Genomic DNA, 21716 nt, shown 5'->3' with positions numbered 1-21716 from the left:
GGTTTTACACTTAGCCTCACAATTGCCCCAGCGTTACTCAGGAATTTAAAAGGGCCAAAGAAAATCCTGAGCTGAGCTTTCAATAAGCAAACAACTTTTATTTTGATCAAAATAGAGTTGGGTGGCCACATCTCTCTTCGTGGCAGGTAGAGAGATGAAGGCAACAACCAGGAAAGATGTCTTCCACCTTTTATACCTTTCCAGAACAAAGAGATCTGGTCTTGGCACTAGGAACCAAAAGGTACAGAAAAATAATTCCAAGATGATGACTCATACACAGCAACCCAGGCTCCACCATAACTCCTTTTCCCCCTTCCCTTACCATGCTCTTTTCATGTAAGCAATCACCTGTACCTAAAGCATGAAACATTTGCTTTTATATAACTAATTTCCCAATATAAAGCATAATAAAATCCCTTCATAGTGTGGGAAGTCAGCTCCACAGAGAAGGAAATATTAAAAGGGCAGGAAAATACATTTCCTAAAAAGAAGCTAAAGAGGCAGAAAAGCATGCCCAGTTTTTCTTAATAGACCCAAGTCTCCCTCCCCCAAGCAGGAAGCCAACTCTATAGAAATGCAGATATGATCATCTTGTCAGGAAACTGGGATTAGGAAGAAAGATCAACATCAGCCACAGCCCCAGGGAAGCAGGGGACATAATAGGACATACAACCAGCAAGAATCCTAGAGGGGCACACCTAGGCTCAAGACAGAATAGGAAATACAAAGCTTGAAACAGGAAATAAATCCAGACAATAGAGTCCAGGGGGTATAAAAACCCACTACCCACATGTGCTCACTCTCTCTTTTTCTGTTGGATCCATCTTTCTGTGTTGCTTTCCTCTGCAATAAACTACAACCTTCTTCCCAAAGCAGTTGCCATATTTATTCCCCACTTGGAGGAACCATGACGAAGACTTTTCTTCCTACAATTGCTAAAATGGGTTAGGCTTGATTAATAAAAATTCTTCACCGGCACTTGGAATTCCATTTCCTCTTGTTATTGCTAGATCAACAAACCATTATGAAAACAATTGTTTGTACACAGGGCAGGGGTGGGATTCAGCTGGTTTGCACCATGTCGGCAGAACCTGTAGCTATTTTTTTTGCCGCCCAGGCCCAGAATGGACTTCTGGAACCAGTATCCACACAGAGAACCGGTTGTTCACATATTTGAATCCCAACAATGACACGGGCAACAAAGATGTCTTTCAAATAATTTGATCATTTTGCTTGATTTTTTAAATACAATCTCTTCCCCCCCAAGCCTTTTGTTTTTTAATGTGATAATATATATGTTCACACAGCATTAAATAACATATGTATTGGTTTTTATATTTGCATATTTTTGTCAAATAAAAACAAAATGTAATTTGTGAATCTAGTGGCTTAATAGACGCTGTAATGCTGATTAATTATACTGTAGTCGGAGTAGCAGATAGTGGAATCAGTTATCTCCTGTTTTTTGCAACATATATGCTATAAACCTACTTCCGAGGTAGGTAAAATGAGGACCCAGATTGTTGGGGGCAATAAGCTGACTTTGTAATAATGCCGCTTGGTGGGGGGGCGAAAGCCCTAATAAGCAGGCATATACATAGAATGAAGGCTATTGCTAAGCACATTGATTTGTGCTTAAATTGTAAGCCGCCCTGAGTCTTCGGAGAAGGGCGGGATATAAATGGGATTAAAAAAAAGGTATTATAGAACAGGGATTCAAAGGCTACACAAAGCAGCTATGTGCATCTTAAATCCTTGCTAATCATATCCTGATGTCAATACTGAACTATTCCAACCGTTTTCCAGTGTTCTCATAGCACCCCTTCTTAAAAGACTTTCTATCTTTCACAAAAACTTAAAGGGATTGGTCTGGTTTTGCTCAGAAGAGAAACCACTAGGAAAACTAGACTATGGCGTAGACAAAAGGTACAGATGATGCAAATTACTTTTTCACATTCTTGCCAAGTTAACTAGAGGTAGTCCTTGTTTTACAACATTTGTTTAGAGATTGAAGTTCTAATGGCACTAAAAAAAAAGTGAGTGAAAACCATCATAGCACCCCCATGGTCATATAATCCAAATGTGGGCGCTTGGCAACTAGCATGTATTTTTAATGGTTGCAGCATTCTGGGTCACGTGATCACCATTTGTGACCTTCCCAGCAAAGTCAATGGGTAAACCACATTCCCTAATGACTGCATGATTCACTTAACTGTATGATTTATTGAACTACGGTGGCCAAAATCCCGCATAAAATCTGGCATAACTCACTTAACAACCACCTTGCCTAGCAATGCAAATCTTGGTCCCCATTGTGGTCGTAAGTCAAGAACTACCTGTATAGGCACGTTCATGAAGTAAATGGAAATCAAATTCAATTTGAATAATATTTTCTTTATTACTATTATTATTTGAAGATGACTTTTCCCACTGCCGAACAACTTGTGTACTGTAACCTGGGTATTTTAACATTTATCTTAAATCTATATTTTGATGTTTAAAAAGCAAGAAACAATTGTCCTTTGGTCCGAGCTTGCTTAAAGCCAACATCAACATTGAATGGAGATAATTTCTTCAAGTAATAGTGTAAGCCTAAGAATGTTCCATCTTTACTAAAACAAGCCTTTGTCTCATTATGTTCAGAGATACTCCTAGCAAAAATGCAACCAGGAAGTAACCCTATCATCTTTAATGAAAAATGAACCCTACCATGCTTCATTAAGGCTATTCCATGGAACTATGCATGGAGGATCTTGTTACTGCAAGTATGTATCCCTTAGTCTTATAGTTTCAACTGACTGGCTGGTTTGCGGATTGCCCTACATCATAATGTGTGTTTTTGATGCAATCTTGGGACCCTGAGAGGTGGCATGGCGCTAAAAAGAGGCTTTTGGGTTTTCTTTTAAAATTATTTGAAGGGTTAGGGAGGGGGGAGGGTCAGGCCCGGCAGAATAAGAGGAAGATTCTACCGGACCTTTCTCAGTCTAGGTTGGCCGATGGCCGCGGCAATATGGGGGCCGGGGAGAATCCTAGGACTCAGGGGGATGGGGTAGGGATACCGATCCCCACAGTGATTGGGAATGGCGGCAGATGGATGAGCAGAGGGCCATATCGTAATTTGAGATCACGCCCCCGCTATTTTCGAGCTGTGGCACGATCTGACCCTCTGGCTCTCACCTGCTGTCCTGGGGAAAGGGGAGGGCAGACACCTGAGCTCAGACTGATCTATTTCAATGCCAGGTCTGTTGCGAATAAAGCTCCCCTCATCCATGATTTGATCGAGGAGGAAGACGCAGACCTGGCATGCATCACGGAAACTTGGTTGGGCCCAGAGGGAGGGGTCCCTCTGATTGATTTATGCCCTCCAGCTTTCCGTGTGCTGCATCAACCTCGGGCTCAGGGTAGGGGAGGTGGCGTGGCGGTCATTATCAAAGAGACCCTCCACCCACGGGAGACCACTGCCCCCCAGATAGACGGATGTGAATCCTTCCTCTTAAGGTGGGATCCTGATGGTCAATTGGGCCTACTGCTGGTATACCTCTCTCCAAGCTACGTAGCAACGGCTCTACCCAGGCTACTTGACGCCCTCTCAGGACTGGCGGTTGAATTTCCCAGACTTATGGTTCTGGGAGACTTTAATCTGCCTTCCCTGGGCAGTACATCGGAGGTAGCCTGAGAGTTCATGGCTTCCATGACGGCCATGGACCTGACCCAAATAGGTTCCAGATGGCGCTTGGACTGATCCCTACCTCCCTCTCCCACAGCCCGGTCAAGTCCTTAGTTAATGCCTGGCAACAGGCTGCTTCGGAGGCTCTTGACCGCATTGTGCCTTTGCGTCCTCTGACCCGATGCAGATCCCGACTCGCTCCTTGGTTCTCCAAGGACCTGCGAGAGTGAAACGCCGGAGAAGGAGCCTAGAGAGCATTTGGAGAACCAGTCGGTCCGAGTCTGACCGAACACAGTTAAGATCCTTTTCTAGATCTTATCTTGTGGCAATGGAGGTGGCAAAGTGCACTTACTTCACCACCCTCATTGCGTCCGCAGACAACCGCCCGGCCGCCCTGTTCAGAGTGGTCCGCTCCCTTTTAAATCAAGGGACAGGAGAGGACCCCTTACGAGGACGGACCGAGGAATTTAGTAAATATCTGGTGGACAAAATTGCTCAGATTTGGGCTGGTCTGGACTCTGACTGGGCAGTATCTGACAAGAGGAAAACGATGAGTTTGGCCGAGAACATTTGGGAAGAGTTTGATCCTGTGACTCCAGATGAAGTGGACAGGATCATGGGGAAATTAAGTGCCGCCACATGTTTATTGGACCCGTGTCCCTCGTGGCTGGTGTATGCGTCTCGAGAGGTTACACGAGGCTGGATCCTAGCAGTTATCAATGCCTCACTGAGTGAAGGGTACTTCCCTGCCGCCCTGAAAGAGGCGGTAGTAAGGCCCCTCCTTAAGAAACCTGCATTGGATCCAGCTATTTTAAACAACTTTCGTCCTGTCTCCAGCCTTGCGAAAGTCGTTGAGAGCGTGGTGGTACGGCAACTCCCTTTGGTCCTGGAGGAAACTGAGTATCTGGATCCGTACCAATCGGGTTTCAGGCCCGGATATAGCATGGAGACGGCATTGGTCGCGCTGGTGAATGATCTCTGGCGGGCCCGAGATAGGGGTTACTCCTCTATCCTGGTCTTATTAGATCTCTCAGCTGCTTTTGATGCCATCGACCATGGTATCTTGCTGCGTCGTCTTGAGGGGCTGGGAGTGGGAGGCACCGTTCTACGATGGTTCTCCTCCTACCTCTCGGGCCGTTCGCAGACGGTGTTGGCAGGAGGGCAGAGGTCAACCCCAAGGCCCCTTAGTTGTGGGGTGCCTCAGGGATCGGTGCTCTCGTCCCTCCTGTTCAACATCTATATGAAGCCGCTGGGTGAAATCATTCGTGGTTTTGGGGTGAGGTATCACCAATATGCGAATGATACCCAGTTGTTCATCTCCACCCCAAACCAACCCAGTGATGCCCTCGATGTGATGTTCCGTTGCCTGGAAGCGGTACAGATTTGGATGGGAAAGAACAGGCTCCGGCTCAACCCGGCCAAAACTGAGTGGCTCTACGTACCGACATCTCGTTTAGTTCAAGAGGTTCCATCTTTGATTATAGGAGGAGAGATATTACCTCCCGTTGATAGAGCATGCAACCTGGGCGTCCTCCTGGATTCACGACTCAGTTTTGAAGATCATATTGGAGTCGTGGCTAGGGGGGCATTTGCCCAGATTCGCCTGGTACACCAGTTGCGCCCCTTTCTAGACCGAGATGCCCTACGTACAGTCACCCATGCACTCGTTACCTCCCGTATAGACTACTGTAATGCTCTCTACATGGGGCTGCCCTTGAAGACCACCCGGAGGCTTTAACTGGTGCAGAGTGCAGCTGCACGGGTAGTGATGGGAGCACCCCGATACTCCCATATTACACCCCTCCTGCGTGAGCTGCATTGGCTACCGGTTGCCCTCCGAGTGAGATTTAAGGTGCTGGTTGTTACCTTTAAAGCCCTACATGGCTTAGGCCCAGGATACTTGCAGGACCATCTGCTGCCGGGAACGAATTCCCATCGCCCAGTACGCTCACACAGATAAGGCCTCCTCAGGGTACCATCGGCTAGACAATGTCGGCTTGCGACCCCTAGGGGAAGAGCCTTCTTTGTGGGAACGCCAGCCCTGTGGAACCAGCTCCCCCCTGAGCTTCGGATGGCCCAAGATCTCCAGTCCTTTCGCCGCGGCCTCAAAACACTCCTTTTCCACTTGGCTGACCTAGACTGTCAGGGATCTTAATTATATTTACAATTCTAACTTTATTCTTTAATTTATTTTAATTTATTTCAAATTTTATTTTTTAATTTACTGTACAGAGAACTTTAAGTTTTGTTGTTGTTAGCCGCCCTGAGTCCCTCGGGAGATAGGGCGGGATATAAATCCCATTAATAAATAAATAAATAAATAAATAAATAAATAAATAAAAAAAAAATCTGTTCTATGAATCTGGTTGCATTCATATTTCAAAAACCAAAGCTGGCTCATGGATTGAGACTGTAGTCTTGTATTATCATATTTTGTTCCAGTTGGGCAACATAGATTAAATGCTAAAGCAAGAAAGCAAACAAACCAGCCCATAAAAATCTGGCTTATGTTTGAGATACCGTACCTGATGATCTCATTCTTTTGCTTTCTACCTCTGTCATTTCAAAGGCAAGGCCTTCCAGTTTTGTTCTTAATTTTTCTTATGGCTAGTCTGTCTTTTGTTCCCTTACACCTGACTCATATCTGCAACTAGATTTATAATGTGAAGATAGAAATATATAGTTTTATCACTGGGCCCATATATATTTTGCTATCTTGTATTCTGTGTGCTAGAATTTAGATTCCAGGATGATGATGCCTCTTAGAATGATTTGATGAATGACTGACAATATATAAGCAAAAGGTTCATTATCTGCATTATATATAAAAATGTAATCCGACCATTACTAACAACAGTTTTAGAAACAATTCAAGTACTATTTATTATTTATTTGCTATTTTATATTCTATCTTTTTGGCAGATTATTCTTGTATTACTTTTGGAAGAATTTTTGAAATAGGTTTAACCTAATAGATACTGGAAATATGTTACATTAGAATAATATACTTCTTGCTTGCAGTTTTACAATCCCCAAAACAGGGACATGAATGGGGAGACAGGGGGAAACAGGTATCGTTTTAAAAAACTGGGCAAGTTCCTACAACAATCTCAGTTCATTGATAGGAGACATTTTTATTCCAACACAACCTGTTTACAATTTTAGCCATTTTCTGCATTTCTAAACCAATAATAGCTCACAATTCAGAATGCTCAGTACTGCATTTTCTTGATTTTATTATAATCTATTTGTAGAATTATAACATTGGAAGGTACTCTAGATGTCCATTCTTCTCTGAGAACAAGATTCATTTAAGCATTTCTAGCCTTTGAAAGCCTCCAGGGAACACTTTACCTCTTCATATTCCACCCTGTTTCACTGACTGACAGCTTGTAATATCAGAAAGTTTTTCCTTCCTCCCTGGGCAACAAAGAATAAGTCAACTCCATCCTTTACATGACAGATATTTAAAGATGGCTATCATATTTCAATCTCTTCTATTGAAGAGCTTTCACTGATCCTGATAGGGTTTGTTTCTAAGCCATTCGCCCTTTTGGTAATACGCTTTTGAACCCACTCCAATATGCCACTCCCTTTTTTTGAAACTTTACTGCCGAGAACCAGTATTGCAAATGAGGTCTGACTAGAGCAGACTAGAATGGCACAATTACTTTCCATGAGCTGAATTCGACGCTCTTGTTAATGCACTTCAAGACAGTAGCTGCATCATACTGCTGGCCCACAGTTCATGTTTTTCTTACCCAGATGCAGAACTTTACAATCTCCTTATTAAATTCCATCCTGTCAATTTCAATTGCTCAAGCCTGACTAAAAATAGTCCTTGATTTACAACCATTCATTTAGCAACCATTTGAAGTTACAATAGCACTGAAAAAAGTGACTTAATGATGGGTCCTTAATCATTGCAGCATACCCACAAGCATGTGATCAAAATTTAAGCATAGTTCAGGGGTGTCAAGCTTTCAACGTCACATGACATGTCGTGACATGTCACAACTTTTTTCCCATTGCTGGCAATAGGGTGGGCACATTTTCGGCATGATGCATCTGGCCTGTGGGCCGGCAGTTTAACACCCCTGCCATGGTTTCAGCCTCCCAGGGTCATGTGATTGTCATTCCTAGCATGGGGAAAATCAATTTGCTTAACGACTGCATGATTCATTTAACAACTGGAGTGACTGCTTAACAACTATGGTAAAAAAAGATCAGAAAATGGGGTGCAACTGATTTAACAGCTGCCTTAATTAGCAATGGAAATATTGGTTGCTATTGTAAATCAAGGATTAACACTTCGAGTTTAAAAATAACTACTCCCTCTCTTCTGATGCATTAGTCACCCCTCCCAGCTTTGTGTCTAGTACATGGGTCGGCAACCCGCAGCACCGGAGCCGCATGCGGCTCTTTAAGCCGTCTCATGCGGCTCCCAGTCCTCCTCTGCCATTCTGCAAAAAATTCCCATTGAGAGAATGGGGCGGCAGAGGTTTGGAGAGCTGCTGCCTTTGTCCACTTATGAAAGAAATGCGGACGAAGGCAGCAACTCTCCAAACCTCTGGTGCCCTGTTTGGAGAGTTGCTGCCTTCGTGTTTGAAAGAAATGGGGGCAGAGCTGGTGCTTGTTTTACGCATGTGCATGCATACATGCATGCACACACACATTTTGCAGCTCCCACTTTTTTGTGTGTGTGTGCCGGAACCGGTTCCGAGTGGCTCTTTCACTTTTTCAGGTCGCCAACCCCTGGTCTAGTATAACCAAGAACCTCTACAGTAGCTTTTGGTTAGGCTTACAAATTAAGGTTATTTCCTCCCTAGTGATCTATATTCACCGAACAGAGCACAGCAGGCCTTCTATTTCCAACATGAGGATTGGGTCAGATTATACCAGCAGTTACTGTAAGTCCCTAGTGAATTAAACGGGCAAAAAAGCAACAATGCAGTTTTACTTAGCTTATTATTTGTTCCACTCACTGGAATTTGTAATTCATGGTTTATGGCATGTGTAAAAACCAAAATATTATGGTTTATATGCACTTTTTTTCATTTCAGCTTCATTTTATCAGTTCAAAGGCTGTCAGTTTTAGAGGTGGGTTGTTGTTTTTTTAGTTCTTAACTAAAGCTAGGACTTCATTAGGAAATGTCAATCTCTGAACACGTTAACATAGGGAATCGTCTGATTGGATCACATAAATTGCAGGAAAACGATTTTCAGATGCTTTCAACTTGGGTTTCACCTTCAGGCGAGGAAAGTGGCAATGAATTTTTGATATTCTTTTCTGAAACGTTATTTTTCCGCAGCAGTCGCGGTTCTGTAATAAATCGGCTCTTTTCAAACTGGTATGCTTCAAAAGCGCTCCATTCGTCCCTAAATAGCCAAGTAAATGAAGGTAATCACCCCTCACAAGGAGGGTTTTGGCTTGTTGACTTGAGCCGTCTTCTCCCGATTTCCACAAAGCACTCCTGCTAAAATAATAATAATAATAATAATAATAATAATAATAATGATAAAACAAGCCACAGGAAGGCACAGAGCTCTGGAATGGAAACACCTCAAGAGCCTTGGTGGAGCAGTGGGCTAATGCCTCCTTAAGTAACACCAGCTGCCTGCAATTAGTGCAGGTTCGAGTCCCACCAGGCTCAAGGTTGACTCAGCCTTCCGTCCTTCCGAGGTAGGTAAAATGAGGACCCAGATTGTTGGGGGCAATTAAGCTGACTTTGTACTAATGCCGCTTGGGGTGTGTGTGAAAGCCCTAATAAGCAAACATATACATAGAATGGAGGCTATTGCTAAGCTTGTAAGCCGCCCTGAGTCTTCGGAGAAGGGCGGGATATAAATGGAATTAAAATAAAAATAAATAAATTTCTTCTGCAGGAAGAAAAGGGGAGTGATTTCCCCGCCCCCTCCTGCTTTTTACCCAGAGAAGTCTTCCTCCTCCTCCTTTAAGTCTTCCCCGAAGAAGCCACTTCCTACCTACTCTACCGCAAAGACGGCGACAGACAGACCTGAAACGCTTCTCTTCCTTTTCGCTGCGTGAACCGCAGAGCGAGCCCATGCGCACTCGGGCGGGCGCAAAACGGAAAAGCAAGCAAGCCGCGCCGTCACGTGCCCTCAGACCCTTTGCCGCCCCTTCGCTTTGAAAGAGCGTGACGTCGCCTCCCGGCCCTTCCCTAGCTTCGCTTGGCCGAGGTTAGGCTCCGCTCCAGCCTCTCTCGTCGCCGGACTGGAGGCTCGTGCTCGCCCGGCCGCCCCGCCCTCTTGGCTCGGACCTCGCGCGGGAGGAGGAGGCGGCGGCGGCGGCGGTTCTCGGCTTCCCGTCTCGAGCCGGGCTAGGGCGAGCCGGGGAGGTCGGCGCAGCTGCCGCCGCGTTTTGCAAGGCTGCGCGCCGAGGCGGTAGGTAGCCTTGCTCTCGTCTCTCTCTCTCTCCCTGCTTTTACGCCTCGGGGAAGGAGAGGCCGGCCTGGGGCAGGTCGTTGCTCGCTAAGGATGCCCTGGGGTGGGGACGAAAGCGGTTCGCCCTTTAATCCCCCGCGCGAGGGCCATCCCGCCGGCAAGCAGCCCGGAGGTTTTCTGGAGGATTTTCCTTGTAGTCGTTGCATCTCTTCCCCCGGCCCGGTGCAGCCGAGCGCCCGCCAGAGAAGTAACTGGAGGGGTGGGTGGGTGGGAAGCGATCGCAGGAAAACCTCAGCTGTCTCCTGACTGACCGAGCGCAGGACAAAGAGGGTAGTTGTCCCGTTCCCGGGCCAGTTGTGGTTCATGCGCATAGCAACGCAGGTTTGGGCAAAGGAGGGGGGGTCACAACTTGCTGTGACTTACCCCCCCCCTCCGTCCTCCAAGTTGCAGAAAGAGGTAAAATAGCTGCTTCCCAAGCTGCCCTCTTGTTGGATGCTTGCGGACGGAATCCGGGACCGGTCTTCTCGCGAGGAGGCTCCTTTTATGGTGCAAGAAGTGGAGCTTGTCCTGCCTGCTAAGCCCCGTGGAAAAAAAAAAAAAAACCTCGGTGGGGAATCTCTGGGGCGCGTCTGGCCTCGCAGCTGGGCTGCAGGGTGGGAAGGTCTGGCCTCCATCCCCACGGCCCCGTGCATAAAGTAGGAATGTGCGCGGGCAGCCATCAGAAATATAAAAATCGGGGTGCCTTCTGAGGAAAGCAGTCATTTCGGTACCACTAAAGGAGAATATTTATTTCAGTAGTTAGGAAGTGGGGGAAGAAAAACCAGGTAGCAGGAATCTGTCTTTATGCAGTTTGGATCGGGGAATGCTGCAGGTTGCAAAACAAGAACACCCCACCCTTGGAAGAGAAAGTCATTAGTTTTTCTCGCGGACAAAGGGGAACTAAAGTCAAACACGGTCGTGTTTCTGTGGAGGTCAAACGTGCAGTGGGAATGGTGGTGGTGATGACCTTGGTTGAGTCTCGGACATTTATCAACCAATATGTAGTGAGGCTTTTAAGCACAATGAGTAGAAGGGGCAGTGGGGAGAGGTTTGAAAAGGACGACTTAGGACTCTTCAACAGCTTTTGAGTTTAGAGAGTCACACCCTTTTAAGTTTTGAGACAAATGCTGGAGGGTGGCCATTACATGATTAGGAGGACCTCTTTTTAAATTTCGCTTTAATGAATACTATCTGTGAAAATGTCTTGACTTCAAAAGGGGCAGAACTCTCAAAATGTCTTGGAAGATGTTAAAAGGTTTAGTTGGGCTGTACCTCCATGCATAATGCTTTGGTGGGTGGCTTTGTGTGAGTGTGTCTTGGATTGAACGTAGATATTTCTGGTATTCAGAGCTAGTGTAGGCAGTCCTGCACCCTAGCAAATCAGGAAAAGGAAATATGTGCCTTCATGCTATCGGAAATGTAGATCGGAAAAGTGTAATAGGGTGTATTTCTTCTAGTAATTCTTAGTGGATAACCAGGAATTAGTGACCTAAAAATGTACACTAATTGCTGTCTCTATCCCCATCTGTTAACTGCAATGTTCAGAATGAAAAAAGTACAAAAAATGTTGTCCTAAAGCTTATCAACTTTTTAAAAATACTGTTCAAAAATTCATGAAGATGAACTTTAGATGGTACTTCTAACTGGAAGTAAGCTTTTGAAGTAAACAGAATGCATTACATATTTAGAACCCATAAATGAAAAACTAATTCTAAATTTGCAAGTGCATTCCAAATAACTCCAAAAACAGTGACAGAATATATATATATATATATATATATATATATATATATTAAAAAATATCTGTGGATGGTTTAAAGATTAAGGCATGCTGAAACTTCTGTTTCAAGCTTCTGTTTAAAAAGTTGGGGGACTTGAAACAGATTGGACAGTGACTGTAGATGATCTAAGTTAAAAGTTCACAAGCTAAGGCAGCTTTTACAAGTCAAAGAATGAACTTGATACTTGTTGGAGATTGACAGGAGCTGTATCCAATCATCTGTGCCTAGGCAGATTATGCACACACATCCTTGTCTTTAGCAGACCTGCAATTGGAGTTTCCTTTGAATGAAGAATTCAGCTTCCTGCATTTGCTGAAGGTTTGGTAATGCCTCATTACTCAGGACACTAATGTAGGTTATTGATTTAAGGGAATTCTTTTATCTGCCAGTATGTCACTCTTGAGGGCAGAGAGGACTACAAATGATGTTAATTTTTTCTTTGCTGGAAAGAAAATGTGTTCTGAATGTGTGAGTACGTGGCAGAAGTCTGTTTTTCAGTGTCAGTGTTTTCTATTTATAGCAGTTTCCTTAGAAACTGTCCATGTTGGTGTTGGAAATGGTTACACTTGTATTTCTAGTTGAAATACTATTACTGTATCTCATTGTTGGGTAGCTATATAATGTTAGCCAGCTTACAGTGAACTTATTTTTTAAATGAAAATGTTGTCCATGATTTGATTTATTTTGGAAGCTTAGAATAATTATGCATTTTTAATGCTCAAGCATTTTTATTAGGATTTTTAATAAATTTGGAAATAGATGTGGTAGGTGCATGTTGTATATTGCTAAATATGCAGTAGTTGTTGATATGTAAGTTATCCCCAAATCAAAACTTTTATTCGTTATCATGCTGGCTTGTGTATTACTTGAATGTCTTGTGGGTATGAGTACACTGGAATGCTAGACTCCACTTTAAAATCTTTTGAATGTATGGTTAGAGTTATATGTTAACTATTCCAATGATGAAGATTATAATTACTGTACCTAGTATAAAGTGCTTGCATTGGCAGTTGTATAAAACATACTTTAGAATAGCTCGACAGATCTGTGCTATTGGGTACCAGCTATGTACAGTTTGTGGTTTTTTGAAAATTCTTCCTTGTTCTTTATCAGCCTTTGTTTTCATGGTTGTAATTTGCTTAATCTCCATGTTTTGGGTTGTATGCGGTCCATGTAGATAACGAAAAATACACAGCTGAAGGTTAATAAAGGGATGAAATTTCATCCCTTTCCTAGCATAGATAAAATTCATGATTTGAAATACATATGTCACTAGTTGATTATGTGCTATTCCACTTTTTCCATATTGTATTTATTGCAACTAAACCAAGAAGTACTCTTTAGATACTTTAAAATATTGCACTTGCTTTTGAGGTGCCCCTGTTTAAGTAATTTAAATACAAAAATTCAGTCCTAATCTCTGAAGTAGCATAACTTTACGTGCATGCACACATACACACATTTAAATTATCATGAATCACTCTTGGTTTCTCTTACTGAAAATTAGGAGGAAATTTCAAAGGGTTCAGATACTACTCTTTCCTACTTTTATTTGGCAACGGTACTTTGAACTCCGTACTTTGTACTTGAAGAATGTGTATCAACTCTCCTATTGAAATTAGATGGAATTACACTAATAATTGTGTATATATTAGCTTAAATTTTAACAGTGTTAAGTCATGATGAAATGCAGTCTTTGTTGTGCTTTGGCAGTCATGTTCTGTACACCTTCTCAAGGTGTGTATTTAAAACAATTGCTAAATCATACATATTTATGGAGAAAAGATTTATTTGTCTTGTAAAATTTTCCAAACAGATTTTAAAGTCCAAATCTATTTTGTAACCTTAAACTGGGCTTTTTTTTTTAGCAATGACCCATACGTTTCAAGTTTCATGTGTTGTTATTTGCTAAATTGATTTTTTTTGTATACAGGCAGCTGTGCAACTTCCTAACGTGTGATCTTGCTTGCTGGATTTGGGCAATATGGCAGGCATCCTGCGTACAGTTGTTACTAATTTCTCTGTACCCCTTTTCAACAATGTGATATGCCATAAGGTGAAGATTGCGAAGGTGCCAAGCTTGCGGACATTCCTTACCCACCAGGTTCTCTGGTGTAAAGCAGCTATCAAACCAGGTATGTCAACTTAGTTCTCAGAATTTTAGTTTAATTCTATCAGGGGTTAAAACATACGAAAGCCACTTCCAATATATTTTTCTGGCCTTCCAGCATCTATCACACTAATAATATAAGAAAAAGAATCCAGGATTCAACTGCATTCTACAGGAATCATCATCGTTCCTTTAAAGATAAGCAGCAAACTTTATTTATTTATTTATTTTATTTTATTAGATTTCTATACTGCCCTATTCCCGAAGGACTCAGGGCGGTTTACAGGGCAGCATAAAATACAATATAAAAGATAATATAAAATTAAAATAAATTAAATTAATTAAGCCCAACAATTAAAACAATATTTAAAAAGCTAAAACCCCTTCAGTCCAGGCCTGATAAATCGAAAAGCCAGGTTTTCAGGTCCTGGCGAAATGAACGCAGATCAGGGGCGGTCCGGAGTTCCGCAGGTAAATCATTCCAAAGGGCAGGCACGCCCACAGAGAATGCCCTCCCTCTGGGGATCACCCGCCGGCATAGACTTTGGCTATGTTTTAATAGAGTTTCTGAAACTTGGTTCACTCATTTCACTGGAAGAGTAGGATGTGAAAGGCCTAGACATTTACATCCTAAAGAGAAAGACCGCTTTTTTGTATTCCATCTGCAGAAGCCAACTGCAGAAATGTATTTAATATTTATTATTTTTACAAATAAGGAGGCAAAGATATCCACCACACCTTTTTCTTCCTCTTTTCCCTCACAAGAACAACCCTGTGAGATAGGGTTAGACTGAGAGAGAATGGCTGACCCAAGATCACCCAACTGGCTTTTGTGGCTAAGATGGAACTTGAACTCAAATAATTGAATAATAGGCAATAGTAATCTGCAGTGCTCCTTCACCATATCTCCATTCAGAAGGTTACCTTGGAGCAAGGGTGGGCAATTAATTTTCCCAAGGGGCCATGAGGAATATGGATTGTTGTGGAGGACTGAACCAATAGGGGTGTGAAGGTGCATAGGCATGTACACATGCATATATGCGAATCAGAATAAGGGCAAAGCAGTTGTATTGTGTGTGTTATGTACATTTATTAATGTTTGATTTTTAATTTCTGATTGACCTTATGGTGGCTGGACAGAACAGCCAAAGGGCCAGATATGGCCCCAGGGCTGTCAAATTCCTAGGTCTGGCTTGGAGGATATAAACTGGGTGTGTGCATATACTCTTTACGATTTTAGCAGTGATGTACTTTCAGAGGAAAACAAAACACTGCATTTCAGAATTAGCATGTAGAACTTATTCAAGTGTCCTGTTCACATTAATATATGTCTTTCAGAGGTTCTTTCTACTACATAAGCTCTTGTTCTTTGATTGTAACAATTGATACTTTGTTAACAAAGACAATGGTTCTCCTTGAAAGTATGGAATTGTGCTTCAGAAATGTGTATGTGAATTAACTAATCTATTAGTTAGCCAATTATCTAGAACAGTTCCTAGATGAATGGGTTGTTAGATACCTTACACAATACAGTCTTATTACAAACTGGAGAAATGATAGACTGTATTAATGTAATGGGAATGTGTCCTTGCATGTTTTATAATTTAATCTGCAGTGGCAGAATTTCACAGAGCACATTTTTCCACTTATGTGTTTTAAAGTGATTTATATAGTTTGGCATGGGATCTAGAAAAGCATTCATTCATTTTTCTACTGTTGTTTATTGCTTTCCCCAGTTTAGTCCCATATGTATTGCAACTGTAGCTCTCATTGTTTGCTTGGGATTCAAAGAGAAATGGTACCATAGTCCTTGATTTATAATCATTCATTTAGTGACTGTTGAAAGTTATAACAACAGTGGAAATGAGATGCTGGACTTTGCATTTATGCAGCATCCTAAGGTCAAGTGATTGCTATTTGTGATCTTCCCAGCTGGCTTCTAACAAGCAAAGTCAATGGAAGAAGACAGATTTGCTTAATGACTGCATGATTCATGTAACCGTGTCAAAAATCATAAAATTGGGCATGATTCACTTCACTGTCATGGTTCCGACAGATGAAACTCTTCAAAAGAACTTTGAGGCACTGTTTACCTTAAAGACTTTTTTATTTGAGAAACACAGTACTACATAGCTGAAACCAGAAACTAAATTCTTCTCCCCGGATACAAAGTAACAAAGTACAATTCCCTCCTCCAATAAACAGTCATAAATCACATTCCCCAATTAGTTTGAAGCTTGGGCTTTCTCCCCAGCTCTCCAGCCCGCCAAAACTCTTATCAACTCTGGGCCCAATGTCCTTGGGTTCCCACGACTAAGTTATTTATTGTTATGACTAACTGGACACTCATCCCTATTCCCCCTTCCAGCAGCAACTAAGTCTAAAAGCAATAGAGAAAATGGCTGCATTTCCATCTGTTGTCAAAGCAAGATCATCCGATGTTAGCAGCGTTGATGTTAACCATATTGATTAGTAACAGGAATTCTGGTCCAAATTGTGGTCATATGTTAAGGACTACCTGAACAACTAATGTGTGGCTTTAGGTTTTTTCCCATCTCTATTTTGCAATAGGAAGTATGACATTTTTGTTTATATACTATAGTTCCGTAAGTACTCTTACAGTGTTTGAATAGTCTGTTAATGAAATAATATGGGGATATATTAATATATCCAGTCTGAATGCACATATGAAAAATTATAGGGATCACTGTTTTTATTACTGTGCTCTTTTCTGAGATAGTAAATGGGAAGGAATGGTGAAAGCTGTCTTGAATGTGGAGGTTTGCCTCTCGGCTATGAAAACTTCATGCTAACTAAATTGCAAGCTGTCAACAAGTTTATTAAATCACTGATGCCTTAAGAGATTACATTTTTCCTCAGTACAGAATATATTCAGTAATGTACTAAGAAATATTTCCTTGGCATTTTTAAAATAATAGGAACTCCATATGAAATAGATGGGGATAGATGGGGAACTCATCAAATTTGCAGATGACACCAAGCTGGCAGGAATAGCCAATACTCCAGAAGATAGGCTTAAGATACAGGAGGATCTGGACAGACTTGAACACTGGGCGCTATCTAACAAAATGAAATTCAATGGTGAAAAAAGTAAGGTTCTACATTTAGGCAAGAAAAACCAAATGTACAGGTATAGTATAGGTGGTACCTTGCTCAATAGTAATAACTGTGAGAGGGATCTTGGACTCCTAGTGGACAATATAATATAATATAATTATAATTCACTTTTTAAGGAAGCCAGAGGTTAGCTAAGGAATTTTGGACATTGTGTGGAGTTGGGCTGGGTAACTTTCTATGTGGCCGAAAGTCATTATTTTAGTTTCAAAATCTTTTTTCAGTCTGTAAGAATGATTTTGTTTTGGCCATGGTGACGAAACCAAAACTTGTCCAAGTGAAAATTTCAAACTTCCATTAATGTGCATCTGCATAGACATGTGTGTTTGGTTCATCCATGAGGCTAAAGCATAGATGATAATTACTGTACTTGACTGTCATAGAATTTCACTTCTTTTTTTTGCCTTTTAGTATAAAATACATAAGAATAATTGCATGAGTAAAAGTCGATTGGTTTGCCATAAGTAGGCAACATAATCCAGGAATAGAAGGAACAGAAAATTGTGGTAGTACTTATGTAACCTGCAAAAAAAGACTCGCCCCCACCCCAAACTGAGACATTGGTGATGTTTTCTGCAGAAAATAATGCTGAGGAATCTTGGCAGACTGATAAAGAGTGCGTCTAAAAATGATGTTTTTATGAAAAAACGAATTCAGAAGAAACCATATTAATGAAGAGTCAGGATGTTTTCCTAGTTATGGTGCAATAAGGAGTGCAACATGTAATCCTAAAAAATGCTCAGCTGGTGAAATTGCTGCGGAATGATTTGGTATTGAATACCAGCAGATAAATGCAGAATTCCAGAAAAAAGAATCAGCAAAACCCACTTTTAATTACTCAGTACAAAATTTTATAACTATAATAGCAATTTCAGTCACTGGAGCATATTTGCTTTGTTAAAGGAAATTATTTTCTTTGAATAGTATTTACATTTACATACCACCAATGGGTGGTATTTTCTTCTGATTAAATCACTGAAAGACATGTTTATACACATGCTTAGAATGCCTGAAAGGTGCCTGTCTGGAGATTCACTTCCTTGAAGTTTGGCACGTGGCAGCAGGGGGAGGTGGAATGGTGGCTCTCAATGACTAAGGCTAGCTCAAATAAAAGGCTTGGAGAATAAAGTGAAAGTGAAAATTAATGGTATACTAGTCTTTTGAAATGGATCCTCTGCTTTTTTTTTAAGTAAAAAAAATTGAGAAACCCAGGGTTTTCAGTAATTTAATGGTGCAGTATTAAGTATTAATACTTAATTTTTGCCAGTGGCTAATATGAAAAGTTTAAGATCAAGAAAGTGAATTATCTGCATACAACCCCCCATCCCCCATTTTTACACTAAAAGTTTCATTTAGAATTTTGAGAGCATTTGGTGGGTACAAGTAATCCTCGATTTACGACCACAATTGGGATTGCAACTTCCGTCACTAAGCGGTGTGGTTAAGTGAATTGCACCAGATTTTATTACCTTTTTAAAAAAAAAAACCATGGTCTTTAAGCGAATCACACAGTTGAGCAAATCTGGATTCCCACATTGACTTTGCTTGCCGGAAGCCCTCCGGGAAGATCAGAATGGCAATCATGGGAACCTAGGATGCAAATATATGCTGGTTGCCAAGTGCCTGAATTGTGATCACATGACTCTGGGGATGCTGCAATGGTTATAAATGTCAGGACTGGTCATAAATCACTTTTAACAACACTGTTATAAATGTCTCCATGCTGTACCCGGGCCTGAAACCCGATTGGTATGGGTCAAGATAATCAGTTTCCTCCAGGAACAGAGGAAGCTGATGCGCCACCACACTCTCAACAACCTTCGCCAAAAAGCGAAGGTTGGAGACCGGATGATAGTTGTTCAAAATTGCTGGGTCCAGGACAGGCTGGGTAGTCCTCAGCTTACAACAGTCCATTTAGTGACCGAAGTTACAATGGCAATGAAAAAAGTGATGTGTCACTATTTTCACCCTTACCACTGTTAGAATATCCCCATGGTCATGTAATCAAAATTCATATTTATGACAGTTGCAGTGTCCCAGGGTCATGTGATCAACTTTGGTGAATCTTCTGACAAGCAGTCAATGGGGAAGCCAGATTCACTTAATGGCAATAGTTCACTTAACAACTGTGGCAAGAAAGCTTGTAAAATGGGGTAAAATTCACTTTACTGTCTCACTTAACAACAGAAATTTTGGGCTCAATTTTGGTTGTAAGTCGAATCAGAAAAAAATCAATGGCTCTATTGCCTGGGATAATGAGAGTTGCATTCTGGCTCACCTGAAAGTTATTGTGTTGGAGGAACTGTGGCTAAAATTAGTCTTCTAATAAATCAATGCATGAAATCCATTTTTCTTTGTTACCTGTAGCACCTGACCTTCAATTCTTATATACCCTTCAGGATCTGTGATTACTTTTGGAATTTATCTAAGCCTACCATTCATCCAACAGGGACGCGGTGGCTCAGTGGGTTAGGACGCTGAGCTTGTCGATCAGAAGGTCGGCAGTTTGGCGGGTCGAATCCCGAGTGCCGCGTAACAGAGTGAGCGCCTGTTACTCATCCCAGCTTCTGCCCACCTAGCAGTTCGAAAGCACGTAAAAATGCAAGTAGAAAAATAGGGACCACTACGGTGGGAAGGTAACAGCGTTCTGTGCGCCTTTGGCGTCTAGTCATGCCGGCCACATGACCACGGAGACGTCCTCGGACAAGCGCTGGCTCTTCGGCTTTGAAACGGAGATGAGCACCGGCCCCTAGAGTCGGAAACGACTAGCACGCATGTGCGGGGGAACCTTTACCTTTACCTTTACCATTCATCCAGTGGCTGATTGCCAGCCTTCACAGCTTAATTTTTTTCCTTTTTTTCCTTTCATTTTTGTATTTCTTTTATGTTGCTTCAGCTCTTTAAGGTAATATATCTATATTGAAAATATATCTCTATTGTGTATTTTTAATAGGTCTGTTTTCCTTTGAACTATAGGTAAATTTGATTGCAAGGATATCTGTTTTCTCCATGTTATTCATTGCATTCTTTTGTCTTCATTTCATTTTGCTCTATTAGGCTATTTCCTTCTCTTCCTGCAGAACTCTGAATAAAGGCGAGCAGCTTCTAGAGCTGTTGGTATAGTAAACCAATTATGAGGTACACATTTTGCAGTTTTATTCCCCACCTTAGCATTAGCGAGTAATCTTTACAACAATTTCTTTTATAGAACTCCTAGTTTAGAATTTTCATTACTAATATAAGTGGCTGTGATTGGTTAGTCTCTCTATTTTTCTCTTGTGGAAGACCACTAAAGGAGTCACGATGAAGGTCAACAAAGCCAGCTACAGGTAGTCCTTGGCTTACGACCATAATTGAGCCCAAAATTTCTGTTGTTAAATGCGACATTTGTTAAGTGACTTTTACCTCATTTTATGACCACCATTGTTAAGTGAATCACTGAAAGTTGATAAGTTGGTAACCTGGTTGTTAAGTGAATCTGACTTCCCCGTTGACTTTACTTGTCCAAATATTGCAAAAGGGGATCACGTGACTTTGGGACACAGCAATGGTCATAAGTATGAACCAGTTGCCAAGCATCTGAATTTCGATCACATGACCATGGGGATGCTACAATGGTTGTAACTTTTGAAAAACAGTGATAAGTCACTTTTTTCAGTGCGGTTGTAACTTTGAACAGTCAGTAAATGAACTGTTGTAAGTCGAGAACTACCTGTACTTGCCAGCCTTCTTTCATTTCAGTATTTCTGCTTAATTGTGAGATTTTTTAAGAGTAACTGAGGTTTATTAATTGGACTGTTTCCCAGAAAAAAATGTTTTTATCTTTATTTTTAATAGCTGTGGTTTTTATATCACTTTAACAATAATTAGCTTTGTAAATAATGCAACACAGTTAAAGGGGGTTCCTGATGAACCAAACGGGAATAACTTCCCATATCTTTTTTTGGCTTGTTATATACGACAAGTATTGCCTTTGCTGCTTATTCTGACTTCAGAGAAACATATTTCTGTCTTTTTCTTTTCCTGATAGAAGAAGTGAAGTATGTAGTTGAATAGAAAATTTGATTGACTATAAAATATGTTATGAGTTCAATTTATTTTGTCTGTAGGACTGAATGTAATTCTTTGTTATGCACAAGCTGGAATGGAATATAATAGGAAAAAACTGATAAAAGTATGCATCAAACGTATTTTTGAGAAAATATTAGGAATATGGAATACTTAAATTTCATTATCTACATAGAACACTTGTATTACATAGTTGTCTTCTCCAACAGGTATCTTCCAGAAATTTTTCCATACCAAGAAAAATATCCATAGAGAGTATTAAGAATCTTGTAATATCCTTAGTATGTACATTGCTGCTTGAATTTTGGAATAAAATTAAATTGTGTGGGAAAGCGGACTTGTGTGTGCTTCTTCAGCTATACTAATAAATGCATGCTTAAGATAGAGCCCTTAAGAAATTAGAACGTCTTCCTAAGATGTAGTCATTTCTTGTTGCCTTGATTAATTACAGGTAGTCCTTGACTTATGATCGGTTAGTTAGTGACCCTTCAAAATTATGACAGTTGTTAAG

The 21716-nt window shown here is 41.3% G+C and overlaps 1 protein-coding gene across 1 annotated transcript in view; it reads left to right on the top strand.

The window, feature by feature from the left end:
• Positions 1 to 9867: 9867 nt before the first annotated feature.
• Positions 9868 to 21716, top strand: part of NNT (nicotinamide nucleotide transhydrogenase) — a 68831-nt gene continuing 56982 nt past the window's right edge. Inside the window, exons 1-2 of the mRNA XM_083355099.1 lie at positions 9868 to 10072; positions 13826 to 14027. Of these exons, the coding sequence (XP_083211225.1) occupies positions 13877 to 14027 (151 nt within the window). The 5' untranslated portion in view covers positions 9868 to 10072; positions 13826 to 13876. The remainder of the gene's footprint in view (positions 10073 to 13825; positions 14028 to 21716) is intronic.

The sequence above is a fragment of the Vipera ursinii genome, assembly GCF_947247035.1.
Source record: "Vipera ursinii genome assembly, chromosome: 2".
NCBI classification, from domain to species: Eukaryota; Metazoa; Chordata; class Lepidosauria; order Squamata; family Viperidae; genus Vipera; species Vipera ursinii.
The sequence above is the reverse complement of the archived record's forward strand: the minus strand, read 5'-3'. Positions and strand labels throughout refer to the sequence as shown.